This window comes from Sinohyriopsis cumingii, chromosome 17 (genome assembly GCF_028554795.1).
Source record: "Sinohyriopsis cumingii isolate HCF-2022 chromosome 17, ASM2855479v2, whole genome shotgun sequence".
In the NCBI taxonomy this organism is placed as follows: Eukaryota; Metazoa; Mollusca; class Bivalvia; order Unionida; family Unionidae; genus Sinohyriopsis; species Sinohyriopsis cumingii.
In genome coordinates, this window is record NC_142977.1 from 93,094,853 (window position 1) to 93,111,936 (window position 17,084).

At 34.9% G+C, this 17,084-nt stretch overlaps 1 protein-coding gene across 1 annotated transcript in view; it reads right to left on the reverse strand.

Annotated features, from left to right (window-relative positions):
• LOC149779433 (polyribonucleotide 5'-hydroxyl-kinase Clp1-like) overlaps nucleotides 1-17,084 on the reverse strand; it is a 64,653-nt gene that overhangs the window by 12,268 nt on the left and 35,301 nt on the right. The window contains exons 8-11 of the mRNA XM_089940093.1: nucleotides 16,249-16,349; nucleotides 7,192-7,330; nucleotides 4,174-4,254; nucleotides 1,171-1,264 (exon numbers count right to left, since the gene is read on the reverse strand). Of these exons, the coding sequence (XP_089796219.1) occupies nucleotides 1,171-1,264; nucleotides 4,174-4,254; nucleotides 7,192-7,330; nucleotides 16,249-16,349 (415 nt within the window). The remainder of the gene's footprint in view (nucleotides 1-1,170; nucleotides 1,265-4,173; nucleotides 4,255-7,191; nucleotides 7,331-16,248; nucleotides 16,350-17,084) is intronic.

Genomic DNA, 17,084 nt, shown 5'->3' on the forward strand with positions numbered 1-17,084 from the left:
ATGCCACAGACATGTAGCATGATGTCCCACCCAGTCACATTATTCTGACACCAGGCTGACCAGTCCTAACACTAACATCTTAATACTGAGTGCCAAGCGAGGCAGCTCTTAGTACCATTTTTGTAAGTCTTTGGTCAGCCAGGAACTGAAACCATGAACTCCCGCATCTGAGGCAGACACTCTAACTACTAGGCCACCAAAGCGGTATTACATGTAACAGTAAGATTAATATTGTATCATTGTCTATAAAGGCCGACGTTCACAGAAAATGGGCTTAACAATGTTATGATAGAGTTTTGGGCTTCCCATATCTGTAGAGTTCTTTTCTTTGATGATTACAACCAGATGTAATTGTCAAGATCATAAAAGGGTCAGCATAGGCTAAAAATAGATTTTGTGCATTAACACACAATACAGAGAAATCAACCTTGACCTTGAACAAAACAGTGTACCAGACAAAGACAAAAAAATCACATAATAACACATTTATCGCTTCCTTTACAAAGAAGACATTTCATCTACTCGACAAAAGTTTTGTCTGCATAATTAAATCGCATACAGTTAGCAACATCCGAATAAATCATTACCAAATATTAACATGTCATCATGTAAAGGGGGCCATATTAGTTTAGAAGAAAGTTAGTTATTCTACTTAACGACATCAGGTGAGGTGGGGAGGGGGGACTTGCCGAACAATTTATGCAGAAAAGACTTGAATAAAACAATTTTATGTTGAAAAGACTCAAATAAACAATGTCAGAACCAATAAGGTTATTCAGCATCAGTGGGAAATGGAGCAAATGGAAAGTGAATTATATATGTACCAAGATTTCAATTATGTTTTTGAATGGTTTTGGAATGTGCATGACAACAATACCCACTCGCATATCACGCTTATGCCAAGAATAAAAATGACTAATGTATATTCAGTTGAAATAAGTCTATTATTATAACAAGAAGAACCTTTTAATAATTAATGTTACTTTTAAACAAAGATATTAAATGAAAATATTAAGTGCTTTGAAGTATGTAGCTTTCTTACTACGTACATTACATATACTTCTCACAAAAAATTTAGTCCCCCTCTGCAAAGGCCACCCATCTTATAAGACCACTTTCTTGGTACAAAAGGGGTGGCCATATAAGAGGGGGTCCACTGTATGTACTTACATCACAACAAATCCCAGCACATTCATTTCAATAAGATTCTCTTCTGGTGAGTTGGCATTATTTACACTGAACACATGGTGAAGTAAACTTGTGCCTGAAATTAAGAGTTAAAGTATTCCAATTTTTTCACCACAAATAAGAATCCTAAGTGGACCAGATATTGCTCACTCAGACAATATAACTCACCATTATATATTTCAATAAGCTGTCTCATGTTGAACTAAATGAACACAATCTATGTAAACTATCTCTGAACCTTTACATTCAAACTATTTTATTAAGGTCTGATGTGTGTGTGTGTGTGTGTGTGTGTGTGTGTGTGTGTGTGTGTGCAATTTGGATTTTTAACATAGCATTAAATAATTTTCAGTCATATCGCTACGATGTCTGCTGTATGGCAGTTTATAGTGATGTCAAGCACTTTATCATCATGCTGCAGACATGTAGTGTGCATAATGTGCCATGCAGTCACATTATCCTGACACCAGGCCAACCAATCCAAACACTTACCTCGTAATGCTAAGTGCCTAACGAGGCAGCCATTAGTACTATTTGTATAAGTCTTTGGTACAACTCAGCCAGGGTTCACACTTGCGACCTCCCTCATCTGAGGCAGACACTCTACCCACTAGGCCACTAGAGAAGTCTAAGGTCTGATAAAACTCATTCCAAATATATAATTAATATGCACATCACTCACTCCAAGCTGAATGAATCCAACCTATTTACAAAGTTTTATCACAATCACATGTGAAAAATACTCTCCAAAGAGGTATAAAAAAAGCCTGAGTCAATCTACAGTAATCCACACCATTAATATGTGCAGCCCTAATTAATTATAAAACTTGTCAATAACTATGATTTTATAGGTTTACTTAACAAACTGGAGTAAATCCAACCTGAATTCCTCAGTCTCCACAGTAGTAAACAACTCAGCCAATCAGATACAGGATCACTTCATAAATATGCGAAGATCTTGATTGTAATGATATTAATCCAGCATATTCCTGACTTAAAATATCTGATAAAAATGCTATCAAAAATACAATCTTTCATCTGGTCAAAAGACTTGTCTAATCAGATGCATTAATAAACATTGATCTCAGTTGTAGTTGTGTTCATTTGACATTCTGATGATACAAGCCCATTTACTAAATTTCATATAAATTGGATCAGAAACAAAGATGACGGAGTACTGATGAGCTCGACTATCATCATGATTTTTAGAACATTTTATCTAAATTGGGTCAGAAATACCTTCCCTCAAGCAGTAAAAGGTACAATTAGATGCAAGATCAATTCACTTGTAGTTGTGTTCATTTGACATTTTGATGATAGTACAAATTTACTAAATTTGATATAAACTGGATCAGAAACAAAGATAATGGAGTACTGATGAACTCGACTATCAGACACAAGATTAAGACATTAGCATGCATGGATCTCACTGATAATAGTACTGTATTACTGATTGCATAAATAAGATATTAAATAGGGATTTACGAAATATGAGTATCATGAAACTGAAAGCATAATTTGCTAAGAGCATGATAAACATTTTGTCTGCATCATAGGATTGAGTAAAAAAATAGGTTATTTTTGTTAAACTTCATGTGACAAAAAAACTGAAATGGATGTCAACTTCTACCGTCAAATGTCTTTTTATAATTACACCTCTCCCTCGATAACTCATGCACAACCAGGTCCACAAACATAGCCCGCACTATAAGCAAGGCATGAGTTACTGAGAGACCTCCAAAAATTGAAAAAAAATCATTTTGACATTGAGAAAACCGTGGGGGGGGGGGAAGCAGCATTGGGGAACTGGGCTGTTTACTGACTGAATCCTCATTTTACAATCATGCTGATAATAACTTTTAATAACGCACTTTTTCTAATGAAGTTGTTCGTTATTCTGTTTAAATAACATTTATTTTCAAAATGTTCAACATATGAAAGATCGTTCCAACTGGTTTCAACAACCATCACGTGTATGCGAAAAATCTGTATCACGTCACTGCTTTTTGTTTTCTTGATGAGTGTGGTTCTGAGTGCCAGTTCAAGAATTCTCTGAAACTCGCTTGCCCACAATGGTCTGTATCTGTGAAATCAAGCTCTTTAATTTACGAAGTATTCATTTCACTTGGCTGCCTTGTTATTTTTGATCATAGTTATGAAAGAGTCAGTTAATTTAAGATAGTATATGTTACATACACAATAACATTTTTAACAATGTTCGATTGATCAACTGAAGTTAGTTCACCTGACATACAACTGGGGCCGCCAGATTTAAAGTTTGTAGGATTTTTGTGCCTTTTAACTTTTCTTTCATTCCACTTCCCTTTTTTTGGATTCAAAATACATATTTGACGTGATAATACAAAGGAGGCCAGCTTTTAATTCAGTGCAGCAATACAACAAATACTTCCGCAAGTCAGTTATCAAAACAACGGTTGGCACTTAACTATGTTCTCAGAGAAATGCTCGCAGACATAGCTGTTACGGTAGATTGACGCATTTTACGTTTAATTACAAGAGGACACATTGCATTTATGACGATTAGACTTAAAAGGAACTAAATGATAGAACTAGAACACAAATTTCATTTGATAAAAAAATTATGTAATTTGTATATATTTATTAAAGTACTACCTCGAAATTTCCTTACATATCGTTAAGTGCGGTGTACTAGGAATGTCGTTTGGAAAGAAAAAGTAAACAATTGAATGACCTATTTTTAAATTTGATATTTCATAATGCTGATTAAAATTTCCAAGTCCTATCTACCATTTTGGAAGATAAAACAAGCGATACATCAAAGTTTCCCTTACCAATTTTGATCGCGATTTTCTTCAAGTTAAAAAAATAGAGATCAATTTTTGGGGTATTTTCGGGTTTAAAAAATGGGATCCACACCTGACCCCTCGTTATAAGTGGGTTCACGAGTTATCAGGGCGCGAGTTACGAGGAAGTGGTGTATATAAAGATTTCAAGCAATCTTACTTGGTTGGACTGGTACAATTTTTGTCTTGTTATCTTGAGATTTCATCCCGAGGGGAAGACATGAGTCTGGCAGTGCTGGTGCTGCAAAAGAAAATACAGAAACATCTCTGTTGTCAAAACAATGATTTTTCAAATCTACATTTTTTCAGACTGAAACTATATCTATTCTCAAAACTTTTAAAACAAAAATAAAAACACAACCAATAAGCCAAAAATATTAAACATTCTGTTATTATACTCTGAAAAGAATAGACTCCTATATGCATCATTACACTCCCGTCCTTTGCTTGTTATCTTTCAACCGAAGTCAAAGCTTTCTACTACAGCCACTTTTAAGTGAGAACAGTAGGTTAAATAATACATTGTGCTGAAAAGTTTGGAAAATATATAAATCATCATACTAAATATGTGTTCAAAAGACAAGAATTACCCAACACCACCATCCCATCTTTTGCAATATAATACATTTCTTTATCTAAATGAAAATCAAAACTAAAGTGTGATGTACACCTCTCCCTCGATAACTCTAGCACAACGGGGTCCACAAACATAAACCGCACTATAAGCAAGGCGTGAGTTACAGAGGGACCTCCAAAAATTGAAAAAAATCACTTTGACTTAGAGAAAACTGTTGGGGTTGGTGATGTTAGGGAACTGGGCTGTTTATTGACTAAATCCTCATTTTACAATCACGTCGATAATAATTTTTAATAACACAATTGTTCTAATGAAGTTGTTCGTTATTCTGTTTAAATAACATTTATTTTCAAAATGTCCAACATATGAAAGATAGTTCCAACTGGTTTCAACAACCATCACATGTACGCAAAACAAATATGTGTATTATGTCACTGCTTTTTGTTTGCTTGATGAGTCTGGTTCCCATAGTGGTGTTTAGTATTATCCTGCCAGATCAGGACTCCATAGAGCAGAGAACTAGACCAACTGTTGATACACCACCAAATAAGATCTCTTTTTCTCAAAAACACGCGACATTATTCCGTGAGACAACCATCTACGTTGAAATTCAATTTTTGTATTGTTCAATTAGTACAGTACTGATGGCATGAATTAATTAATTGGAATTAATAAATATCATCCTTCAGTATATCCCTAAGTGCCAGTTCAAGAATTCTCTGAAACTTGCTTGCACAACGGTCTGTATCTGTGAAATCAAGCTCTTTATTTTACGAAGTATTCGTTTCACTTGGCTGCCTTGTTATTTTTGATCACAGTTATGAAAGAGTCTGTTAATTTAATGTAGTTTACGTTACATACACAATAACATTTATAAGTGTTTGATTGATCAAATGAAGTGAATTCACCTGACTTATGACCGAGGCCGCTAGATTTTAAGTTTGTAGGATTTTCGTGGCTTTAACTTTTCTTTCATTCAAACTCTTTTATTTGATTCAAAAGACATAATTAACATGACAATACAAAGGAGGCCAGCTTTTAATTCAGTGCAACAATACAACAAATACTTCTGGAAGTCAGTTATCAAAACATGATCAGCGCTTAATTAGGTTCTCAGAGAAATGTTCGCAGACATAGCTGTTAGGTAGATTGATGCATTTTATGTTTAATTACAAGAGGACACATTGCATTTATGCTGATTACACTTAAAAGGAACTAAAAGATAGCACTAGAACACAAATTTCAATTGATAAAAAAAGATTTAATTTGTATTCATTTATTAAAGTACTGCCTCTACTCGGCATGAGTGACATTTCATTGATCAAAATTTCCTTACATATCATTAATTGCGGTGTACTAGGAATGTCATTTGGAAAGAAAATGTAAAAAATTGTATGACCTATTTTTAAATTTGATATTTCATAGTGCTGATTATAATTTCTAGATGCCAGTAGCTTCTCGTGGGTCAGTGGTTCTTCCCTGGGTTTTCCAGGGTTCTTCCTCCACCAGTTATACTGGCTGCCATGTATAGCCTATCTTGTGCTGAAAAATGGCGTTAAACCCTAGAACAACAACAACAACAATTTCTAGCTCCTATCTACTGTTTTCGACTATAAAATGATATAGCAAATTTTCCGTTACAAATTTTGATTGCGATTTTCTTCAAGCTCAACGAATAGGGATCAATTTTTTGGCATTTTCTGGTTTTAAAAATGGGATCCACGCCGGACCCTCATTATAGGCAGGTTCGCAAGTTATCAGGGTGCGAGTTGTCGAGGGAGTGGCATATGAAGATAATTGGGATGGCTGAAACAGTAACACTTTATGCTTCTTATCACTTATACAGGGATTTCCTCCAATTCCATGAACTTTCCATCATCTGATTGCTTCGCATATCCTTTGATGAGGGCAGGTCATAAAGATTCTATTATTCATAGAGAACTCAACACCCGTTTCATCTCCTTTGATTCAAGAAACTGTTATGATATACAGGTGAAATAGTAAGAGTATTGGTCACTTCCTGTTTCCATTTTTTTACATTTTACATAGCATCTATAGTTTATTTTACAATTAAAGCCCAGGTTAAAGATCAGTTCTCTTTATTCCCTTTCAGTGTACTAGTGGCCTTTAAATGCTGAAAATTTCATTTCAGTGAACTCATCTTGAACCTCACATGGATACCAAAATGCTTTGCATCAGCTAAAAATTTACCATTTCCCTCCTAACTGTGATTTTCCCATAGCTGACAAATACACATTTGTTTTTATTATCAATGTATTTCTGACTCCAAATATGGAACATGTTGTTAACTTGAATATTTCACTGAGACCTGCCCAGAAACAACCTATACTCTCCCTTTGTACAGTTTATTTCTAGTACAAGAGTTGCCATGTCAAAATGAAAAGATTCTGCTTATTACAGTAAACTAATTCTCCTATATCTGTGTAACTAACTTTTGGCAGAATTTTTTCCACCACAGCTCATCCAGCCCCATCAGAATAAAAATTAATGATGGAGCTAGCTGACAACTATAAAAGTTATTGCCACAAAAAAGAGGCAAGGTCAACATCAGAATACAAGGGAACACAATGAAAAACTCACCTCCAATTTTGAAGATCTTTACTTCACTAAACTTAACTTCAAATGTATGTGGGAAAAGGTTATTTCTGGGTCCATAAAAATATTCCCTAATCTTCCTCTCTCTTGCATCACCTCTATAAGACTGGCTTCTTTCCACTACCTAAAATTAAAAAGAAATGTTTGAGAAAACAAATTTTAGTAAATTTGTTCACTTTTTCCTTCTTAACTGAAATAAACAGCATGATGAAATAGTTTTGTGAGCAAAAGGTCTAATAGATATATAGTATACTTCAAATAATTTAAGGCACCTCAAAACTGTATCATTATACATGTATTCAATATAACAGATGATACACATTTTATAGACAGCTGAAATTTATCTCATTATATACATCATAATTATAAATGTTGCTGAATGTCATTATTATTCAATTAAGTGTATTTAAAAGAATATTTCAAAGTAACAGTTTGTATTTTGGAACTATTTTATGTTATCATCCAAAAGATGATCAAATAAAAGATTTTTTAAAAAAATCCTACAAACAAAATGGGGTTGGTCAACGTCCAGATGAAGCCATCTCCAACAGATTAAACACTGTATGAGGAAAAAACGATCACCTGATAGCAAGCTTTCCTAAACCTAAATTGTATTCAAGATAATCTACTGCAAAGCACTTAATAGTGTGGATCCAACAGAACACAACACCATAACTAATAAAAATTGAGTCACTGTGACATATCTGACATGTTAGTGACTTTAAATTAATTAACATATCTGCAATATTTAACACTTGCCGGGGCCCCGAGTGGCCGAGTGGTCTAAAGCGTTCTCCATTACGGATCACTGCCATCTCACCTCTGTCTGTGTTGGTTCGAGTCTCGGATTCGGCTAATGTGGGTATATGAGAAAGCTTGCCAGTAGCTTCTCGTGGGTCGGTGGTTCTTTCCGGGGTTTTCCCGGGTTCTTCCTCCACCATTAATACTGGCCACCATGCATAGCCTATCGTGTGCTGAAAAATGGCATTAAATCCTACAACAACAACAACATAACACTTGCCTATGCTGTTTTGAACTTTAGTTATGCAGGTATCTTTAGGCTTACTACAACAGAGTACTAAAACTAGGTCAAGATGACTTACTTTTCACATTCCATAATATTTGTGAAAAACCTTTTGTGTTCAAGCAAGGTCAACTGTTTTCTTAAAAGAAAGCCTGAAGAATCTTATATTGCCAACACCTTGGCATCTCCTGGCCTTCAAAATTACTTTTTCCTAATTTGGTGCAAAGAAAATATTAGACAGGTCAAATGTATGGTACCAATCATAACCTGTTATTTCAGGCCCAAATTACTGTCAAATTTTGTTTCATTGCAGGGCCTAACTTTCTCAGTTTCACATTGCTAATATATTCACCCCTCCTGACCTGTGTAGATGAGTAAAAGCTCTGAAAACAAAATGCAGTCTCTCAAGATAAGGTTGTCTCAGTTTCAAAAGTCTAAATTCAGTACCAATTAAGAAGGAACAATACCGAACACAACCTGTTATCTCAGGCCCAAACTGCTGTCAAATTTTGTTTCCTTGCAGGGCCTAATATACTCACCCCTCCTGATTTGTAGTAGAAGTGATATATTCACCCCTCCTGACTTGGGTAGTAGAGTAAAAGCTGTCTTGAGAGATCACCCATTCTGCCAATAAAAGGCAGTCCCTCAAGATAGGTGGCCTCTCAAAACATGTTTGTACAAAAGGAACAGTTTTAAAAGTCAAAATTCTGCACCAATTAAGAAGGAAAAATAACAATAATCATTGTACATGGATTGTTTTCTTTATTCATATTTCTTGTGAAAATACTGCATATATTCATCTGAAAATAATTTTGTACAGCAATAAAGATATTCATTTATCAAAAAACATGAATCACATTTATATTTGAAGATCACATATACATGTATTAGCGTATGAATTTTTTTTCCTACTGTATTCGCACACTCTCCTGTTGGTTGGTATCCCCCTACCAATTTAAAAATGAAAAGCATAAAGGATACAAAATGCACAAAACTTGGTCATTATGTTTATCAAAAATATAATTTCTAACCTGATTTTTGCCAGGAGGTCCTTAACTCCCCATCAACTTATTTTAAACTACATGGAAATTCTCACTGTAAACAAGTACACAGACTGAGCCTTGTCCTATTCTGGTTTCTAGAATAGTCTATTTCTGTTTAAAAAAAAGATGAAACTATTGTATGCATGTGTTCAAAGAAATGTAACTTCAAAATGATCAGAACTGAGATTAAAGACGCTGAACTATATTACACCTGTTCTTTGAAAACAAAGACCACCCATGTAAATATGGCAACCATATTACTTTTTGTTGTTCTGGGGTTTAACGCCATTTTCAGCACAAGATAGGCCATATATGGCGGCCAGTATAACTGGTGGAGGAAGAACCCTGGAAAACCCAGGAAAGAACCACCGACCCACGAGAAGCTACTGGCAGGCTCTCCCACATACCCATGCTAGCCGAGCCTTAGACTCGAACATACGCAGACAGAGGTGAGATGGCAGTGATCTGGAACGGTGAGCGCTTTAGACCACTCGGCTACTCGGGGCCCCAACCATATTACTAAAGAAACTCCCATTTGATTTGAAATGCCAACAAGCTGACAGTGTTTGGGGCCCCATGGCAACAATCTGGTTAGAAATTATAATCTGATTACAAAAATCAATAAGTTTTGTGCATTTTTTATATCCTTAATGCCATATGTTATTTAAATAGATGAAAGTGTACAAATAAATGGAATATTATATGAATATTATAATTGACTTTGTGTCTTTTATAACACTCTGAATCTGAGTTTTACTTATGTTTAAACAGGCTATTTTGCAAGTGGTCTCCTTTTGTCACTTCTTTCAATTACATTAAAGGTCTACTAGAGTGTAATACACACTATATATCAGAATGTTCATTTTTCACTAAATAACTCAGAATGTGCATTAAAAATGCATATTTTAACTCACAGAGAAGAAAATGAAGATAACGTGTGCATTTATCAATGTTCTGTTGAAAACACTCCAGAAATATTTGTATACTTCCTGTGATAATAGGATTTCCAAAAGTGACAAGGTCGGGAAGTCCCTCAAGTTCATTATATGTGGTGATGATGGCTGGATGATAGTGATGATTCAAGCGAATTTACGGCAAATTTGTCATGCTCATATTTGTTGTGTGAGGAAGGTGAACTCCTAGAAGATGGCAAACATAATGAATCTTAAGAAGATTCCGCTCGCTGAGGTTAAACAGTATCAATTTAAGCGCGAACGAGATGAGAACGTGGACAAGGACCAATAAGAGAACATAGGGCATAATGAGGCTGAGTAGCACTTGGGCTATTCATTCTGGTAATTACTATTATCATTTTGGCAGTTATTATTATTCTTTTGTTAATGTTATTTCATTTTCATAATGAAAAGTGAAGGGCAGGAATTTGGGCAAAACTTGGATATCTTCAGTGCAGATTTTCATGTGGGCAAGGTTCATCAGTAACTAGTGGTGTTAAAAGTTAAACACTTAAGGCTCAAACTGTGAAAGGTGTAGAAATAAATACTTGATTAACTTTATGACAAGTTTGTTCTTTTAAACCGTGATGAAATGCAGACCCCAAATGTACTTTCGGTGTGATTGTTTACTACCCTCCACAGATAGCAAAATTGAAGAATTTTATTAAAAAGAAAATGTACTCATTGTCCTCGTGTATCCAGATATTTAACAAGCACATATTTTTTCTGTGGGTCTAAGTGTATAATACTAGTGCCAGAGGAAGTATACAGATTTATGGGGAAACAAATCTTGAGAAGAATACATTGATGATTAAATGTTCATTATTGTGGTACAAATGGTAGAACAAAAGTCTAACCATGCATCACATATACATATATTTCATACTTTAACAAGCAAGAACTTCTCATAAATTTTGCCCACAAGTTTGATATCAAACACAATAATGAATGATGGTGTGTTGTGGGGTTTAATGCCATTTTTCAGCACACGATAGGTTATGCATGGCGGCCAGTATTAATGGTGGAGGAAGAACCCAGGAAAACCCTGGGAAGAACCATCGACCCATGAGAAGCTAATGGCAAGCTTTCTCACATACCCACATTGGCCGAATCCTAGACTTGAAACCATGCAGACAGAGGTGAGATGGCAGTGATCCGTAATGGAGAGCGCTTTAGACAACTCGGCCACTCTGGGCCCCGAATGATGGTGTGTATTTACCATGTATATTGGTGTACCTTTGGAAATTGCAGCAGTAAAGAAATAGTTGAGAAGTGTAGATGCTGTAAGAGACTATGATTTTGAATAAGACTGAAGAGGTCAAGGTGGATTGTATCATCCAAGATTTCATACAGTTTGCTTGGATGAATATGTCCTGGAAGCAGCCTACTGTGCCTACATTCAGCAATATGGAAATTGCATGGAAATCCTGTCCAAGTACATGAAATATTCTTACAGTAGTTATGGTGCCATTATCAAGGTCAATTTCAGGACAAGTGGTTGCTTTATATGCATGCAAAAATTAGGCTTCAAATTCCTTTTCATAAAATCCCTCCTTTATTGACAAAATGTATTAGTACTATCATTTTACTATAGTGTGGAATTTTTACCCAAACCTTTCATTTGATAAAAGATCCTGCTAAAATCATTCGCCCATTATCTTCGAAATTCTCATGAAACACTCCTTTATTCCTCTATAATTTCATTTGTTGAACAGATTCTATATTATGACATTAAAAACATACTGCTGTCTGTTCATGTTCACTTTTGATTCATTTAGCCTTTTAACACTGATTGTAATAAAATCTCATTTTTTGCTAAAGGTGTTGACTCTGAAAACATGAAATAAGTAACAGAAAACCGGAATACATGAAATAACATAACTTTATTCAAGTTAAAAAAATGCTGTATATTCTATCTTCAGTCATAATAGATACATGGCTGCATGGAGGTGGCAATAACTGTCTATCAACAGACTCCAGCTTCCTGACCACTTCTCCCCCAGCACTGCTATCAATTCTTCAACATAGTCTGAAAACAATTGTTACCCCAGTAATTCAAGAAACTGACAATTTACCACAGTGAATTAATGGAATTGGAAAAAAGACTTAAAAATTATTCATTTTAACATGCATATAAATCACTGTTTAATGAATAAATGAATAATAATAATAATTTTTGTTGCGATATATGATTTTGATGCGCTACAAAAAATACTCTGTGTTAGCTTTGTTTTGATTGAAATTTCAAGTTCGAGTTGCTTTGCTTAAGTTAGTTTCTCCCTACTGTGTATGTACAGGACCAAGGAGGACGGGCCAAAAATATTAAAGGGGGGGAGGATGACTGTATTCCTAGTGATATGTTCACTCCAACTTTAATATAACCCTAACCATAAAACTGTTATGCCTCTCTGTAATAACAGTGTCCACCTCCACACTGTGGTTCTGCAGTTTTTTATGGCTCTAGAAAGTCCCTCTTTCTCCATGTTGTAACTACTCTTCACATCATTGTTCTGAAGAAAAGAGAAGAAACAAAAGTGTTGAGCAAAATTAACAATAGTTCTATTTCTTGAAATGTGACATCATCTATCTGTACATAGCTTAAATGTGTTTACCTATATTTTAAAAATGGACTTATGCATAAGTAACATTGAAAAAGTAAGCTCATTTTCTTGCATGAGTGTCATGTATGAATGCTGACAATTACATGAAAGTTTCCAATGCCTTTGCTCCTTCTCTTTACTTGATGGACATTTAATTCACAACCTGTGTAGTAGGTGAAATTTTTGACGTGTATACTGATCACCACGGTTTTCACACAGATGAGGATTTCTCATGAATATGTGTATCAATTAAAGTGTATCATTGCTAAATAATAACAAGCTGACAAGTGCTTGGTCTACCGAGTCAAATGTTTTCATAATCATACTGAGCTTAGTTAATACAATATTATATGTTTCATTTGCTTGTTTGTTTTTTCTTAAGTATCCTATCAGTCTGACACTGAACAGCAGTACTGCATGATGGTGTATCTAGTCACTGTAATAAGAGTATGAAAAAATGTGTTTCATGCCTAGCAGTAGATATGGTAGTCACAAATAAAGTCTTTTGCATGTCTGAACAATAGTTGACAAATGCACCCAACCTTTCTGCTTACTTTTACAACTATGGGTTGGCATATTACCAATACATTGTAGTCTTTCCGCAATAAAAAATTTACATAACTTAATTATTGACTCGTATGCTTATACAAATATTTATTTATATATATATATATATATATATATATATATATATATATATATATATATATATATATATATATATATATAGGTGTACCAGTGTAGCCATCATTATGGTGTAGGGTGCTAAGCTAAGCTGCAAACTGAGCTACCAAATTCAATCACAAGAGGCCTTAGGAATCCATGTCAACTATGAAGCTATACCAACCATGTAAACAGGGAATGAACAGAAAGTTCACTGTAACATCAAAATGCACCACCAGATATGTCACACCATCTACTGTCTTCGGTTCTCTCTAATGCATTATTTTCCAGGTGCTGGTTCTCAAAATTCTCATTCAGCACATAAAATATATAATTAGAGCAGCTTTAAAAGGTAAAATCTTTTACACAGACAGCATTAAAGTATTTTTAAAAAGTCCTTTTAACTATGGTTATGCACATATTGTTAATAATAATACTATACTCTCCACATTAAATGGACATTACTATTCACGCTCACAATCATTGGGTTGCGGGATTGACTCTGACCTAGACTGTCATCAACTGACACAGTTGTGTATATTCTGGCAAAGAAGTAAATTGACTCCCAGTGCCTCAACACAAAGGGGTAATTAGCCTTTACAATTAAACACAATCAATACATCAAGTATTCACAACATTTTGGCCTTAACAGAAAACTTGTTTTGTTATTATTATTACTGCTGTTGAACAGGAAGAAAAAAGCATGGGTATGCAAACAAATTAATTGGGGGGGGGGAATAATAATGGGGGAGAGGGAAAATCTAAAATCCAAGGGTCACACACACACACACACACACTCATCATGGTAAAGCAGGATTCATTATGGGGGCTAGGGATGGGGCTATTATCGTTTGCAAACACTCTCCTACTAAAATCGCCCTCTCTCATTGAACGTTCTTTTGCTAGGTAGATTTGTGGTCAGGGGTAGGGGCTGACAACCAATAATATAGAAAATAAGATAAAGATGTATAAATATTTTACCCTCACTAGCTCTCGCTTCTGTACAAGCTTCTCTTGGTCAACATGTTGCAAGCCCTGCCATAACCCTTGGTTTTTGTTGATCTGGTGTTCACGGACTTGGTTATCTGGCGAGAAAACACGCTTGGTACTGCATTTGGCAGGAGTCGTTTGATGGTCATAATACTAAGTGACTCTTTAATTTTATAAACAGTATCAAAATAGTCATCTCTCAAATGGTCACTGCAGACTATCTCACCTGTCACTGATCGGATAACACACATCACCAGCTACCAAATGTAACTAATAGCGAAATTGGAAATGCACAGTTCCCTACAGCACGTCACGTCCACTTTGTCTTACAGAAATATTGCCGTTTGCGAAATCGGCCAGGAGCGTTCTTTCTTGTGTGATAAAAAAAATCAATGTTTTGTGGTCATTATTTTCATTAATGATCAGGTATTTGATATAATACCTTTAAAAATAACATCTAGAAGATTATATGTATCACATAAACGAAAGTTGTGTAAGCACACTAGTAGACCTTTAATTCTTTCCTCCAATTTTCTCTTTTCGTTTCAGGTTCTGTCATTGTTATTAAGGTGCTATGTGTTCATGTTATCAGTGATCAATTGTAATACTGACTGTAGCAGTTCTGATCATTCCTTCTTGAAATATGAAATACATTTACAATGTATATGTACCAATGAATGAAATATAAAGGTAAAATTAACTAATCCAAAAACAGAATAAATTTACTTAGAGACAAAAGTTAAAGGCTTAATTCTCCAATGACATAAAGGGATTAACTCTATAAAGAAAGGGTATAACTGGCTGCACTAAGGTGAACAGATGATGATGGCTAGGTTAGAGGAGCATAATCACCTTAACATACAATAATAGTTAGCGATATGTACTTTAGTCTGATCTACAGTCTATAACAAATGATGCTATATGTATGACTTGTACAAAATTTACGAAGCCAGCTGCTAGCTTCATCATTTGTTTTGTTTGTTTACAACAGCCTTTACATTTTAAGCATTCATGGTTACAAATGATTAAATAAAGGTCAGTGAGTGGAGTTTGTCACTGTTTGTATGATATGGTTTAAGCATTCATGGTTACAAATGATTAAATAAAGGTCAGTGAGTGGAGTTTGTCACTGTTTGTATGATATGGTTTAAGCATTCATGGTTACAAATGATTAAATAAAGGTCAGTGAGTGGAGTTTGTCACTGTTTGTATGATATGGTTTAAGCATTCATGGTTACAAATGATTAAATAAAGGTCAGTGAGTGGAGTTTGTCACTGTTTGTATGATATGGTTTAAGCATTCATGGTTACAAATGATTAAATAAAGGTCAGTGAATGGAGTTTGTCACTGTTTGTATGATATGGTTTAAGCATTCATGGTTACAAATGATTAAATAAAGGTCAGTGAGTGGAGTTTGTCACTGTTTGTATGATATGGTTTAAGCATTCATGGTTACAAATGATTAAATAAAGGTCAGTGAGTGGAGTTTGTCACTGTCTGTATGATATGGTTTAAGCATTCATGGTTACAAATGATTAAATAAAGGTCAGTGAGTGGAGTTTGTCACTGTTTGTATGATATGGTTGTTCACAGAAGAATTATTTTGGATTAATCTGCATGTACATCAGATTGTATGGTAGTAAAATTAAATATCTGCATCCCTTCTGACCTGTTCATCAGGATAAGTCATATACTCACCCATCCTGACTTGTATAGGAAAACAATGTACTCACCCCTCCTGACCTGGATAGGAAAACAATGTACTCACCCCTCCTGACTTGGGTAACAGTACAACTCTGACAAACTCTGGCATGTCCCTTTTCAATTCATTATATAATCTCTCCTGGTCCAACACTATGATAACATCAACTAGGATTGAAGAAAAAAAAATTTAATGAGTAAGGTAATAACAGTCTCTGCTTGCTGTATGTTTGAATTCTATAAAAAGCAATTTCTGTTTGGATTCTATAAAAAGTAATTTCAAACATAATTTGATCCCATTAATATTGTGCTCATCTGACCAAATCTGTCAGCTAAACATTCTCTATAATGATTATCAGATATTGTTAAGGTCAGGGTGTATTAACCATATTTCTTACATGTTTTTGTTAATGCCAATGAGTTACACACCATGTTATATACATGTAGGTGTACCAGTGTAACCATCATAGTGCTATACCTATGTCCATGCCACTGATTTACAGAGTCTTATAAATGTAGGTTATCAGTGTAGCTCAAGAGTGATGTATTTATGTTGTATACATGTCAATGCCACTCATTTTATATACATAGGTGTACCAGTGTAGCCATCATTATGATGTAGGTTGTTAAGCTGAGCTACAAACTTTAAAAGTGCCAAATTCAATCACAAGATATCCAATTTTAAATAATGGAAAGAAAACTTGAGGGATGAAAATTACATCAGACTGAGAACTGCAGTGGCTGCTCTCTTTCCTGAAGAACAATGCAACACAAGCCTAATGTTTATACAAAATAACCCATGACCTCAACCATGTGTGTAATGTCAATGTCAGACTAGAGTAGCTACCATGGCTTGCCATCACAAAGTCCTGTGCCTTTTTGCTGCATATTCCATTGACCTCC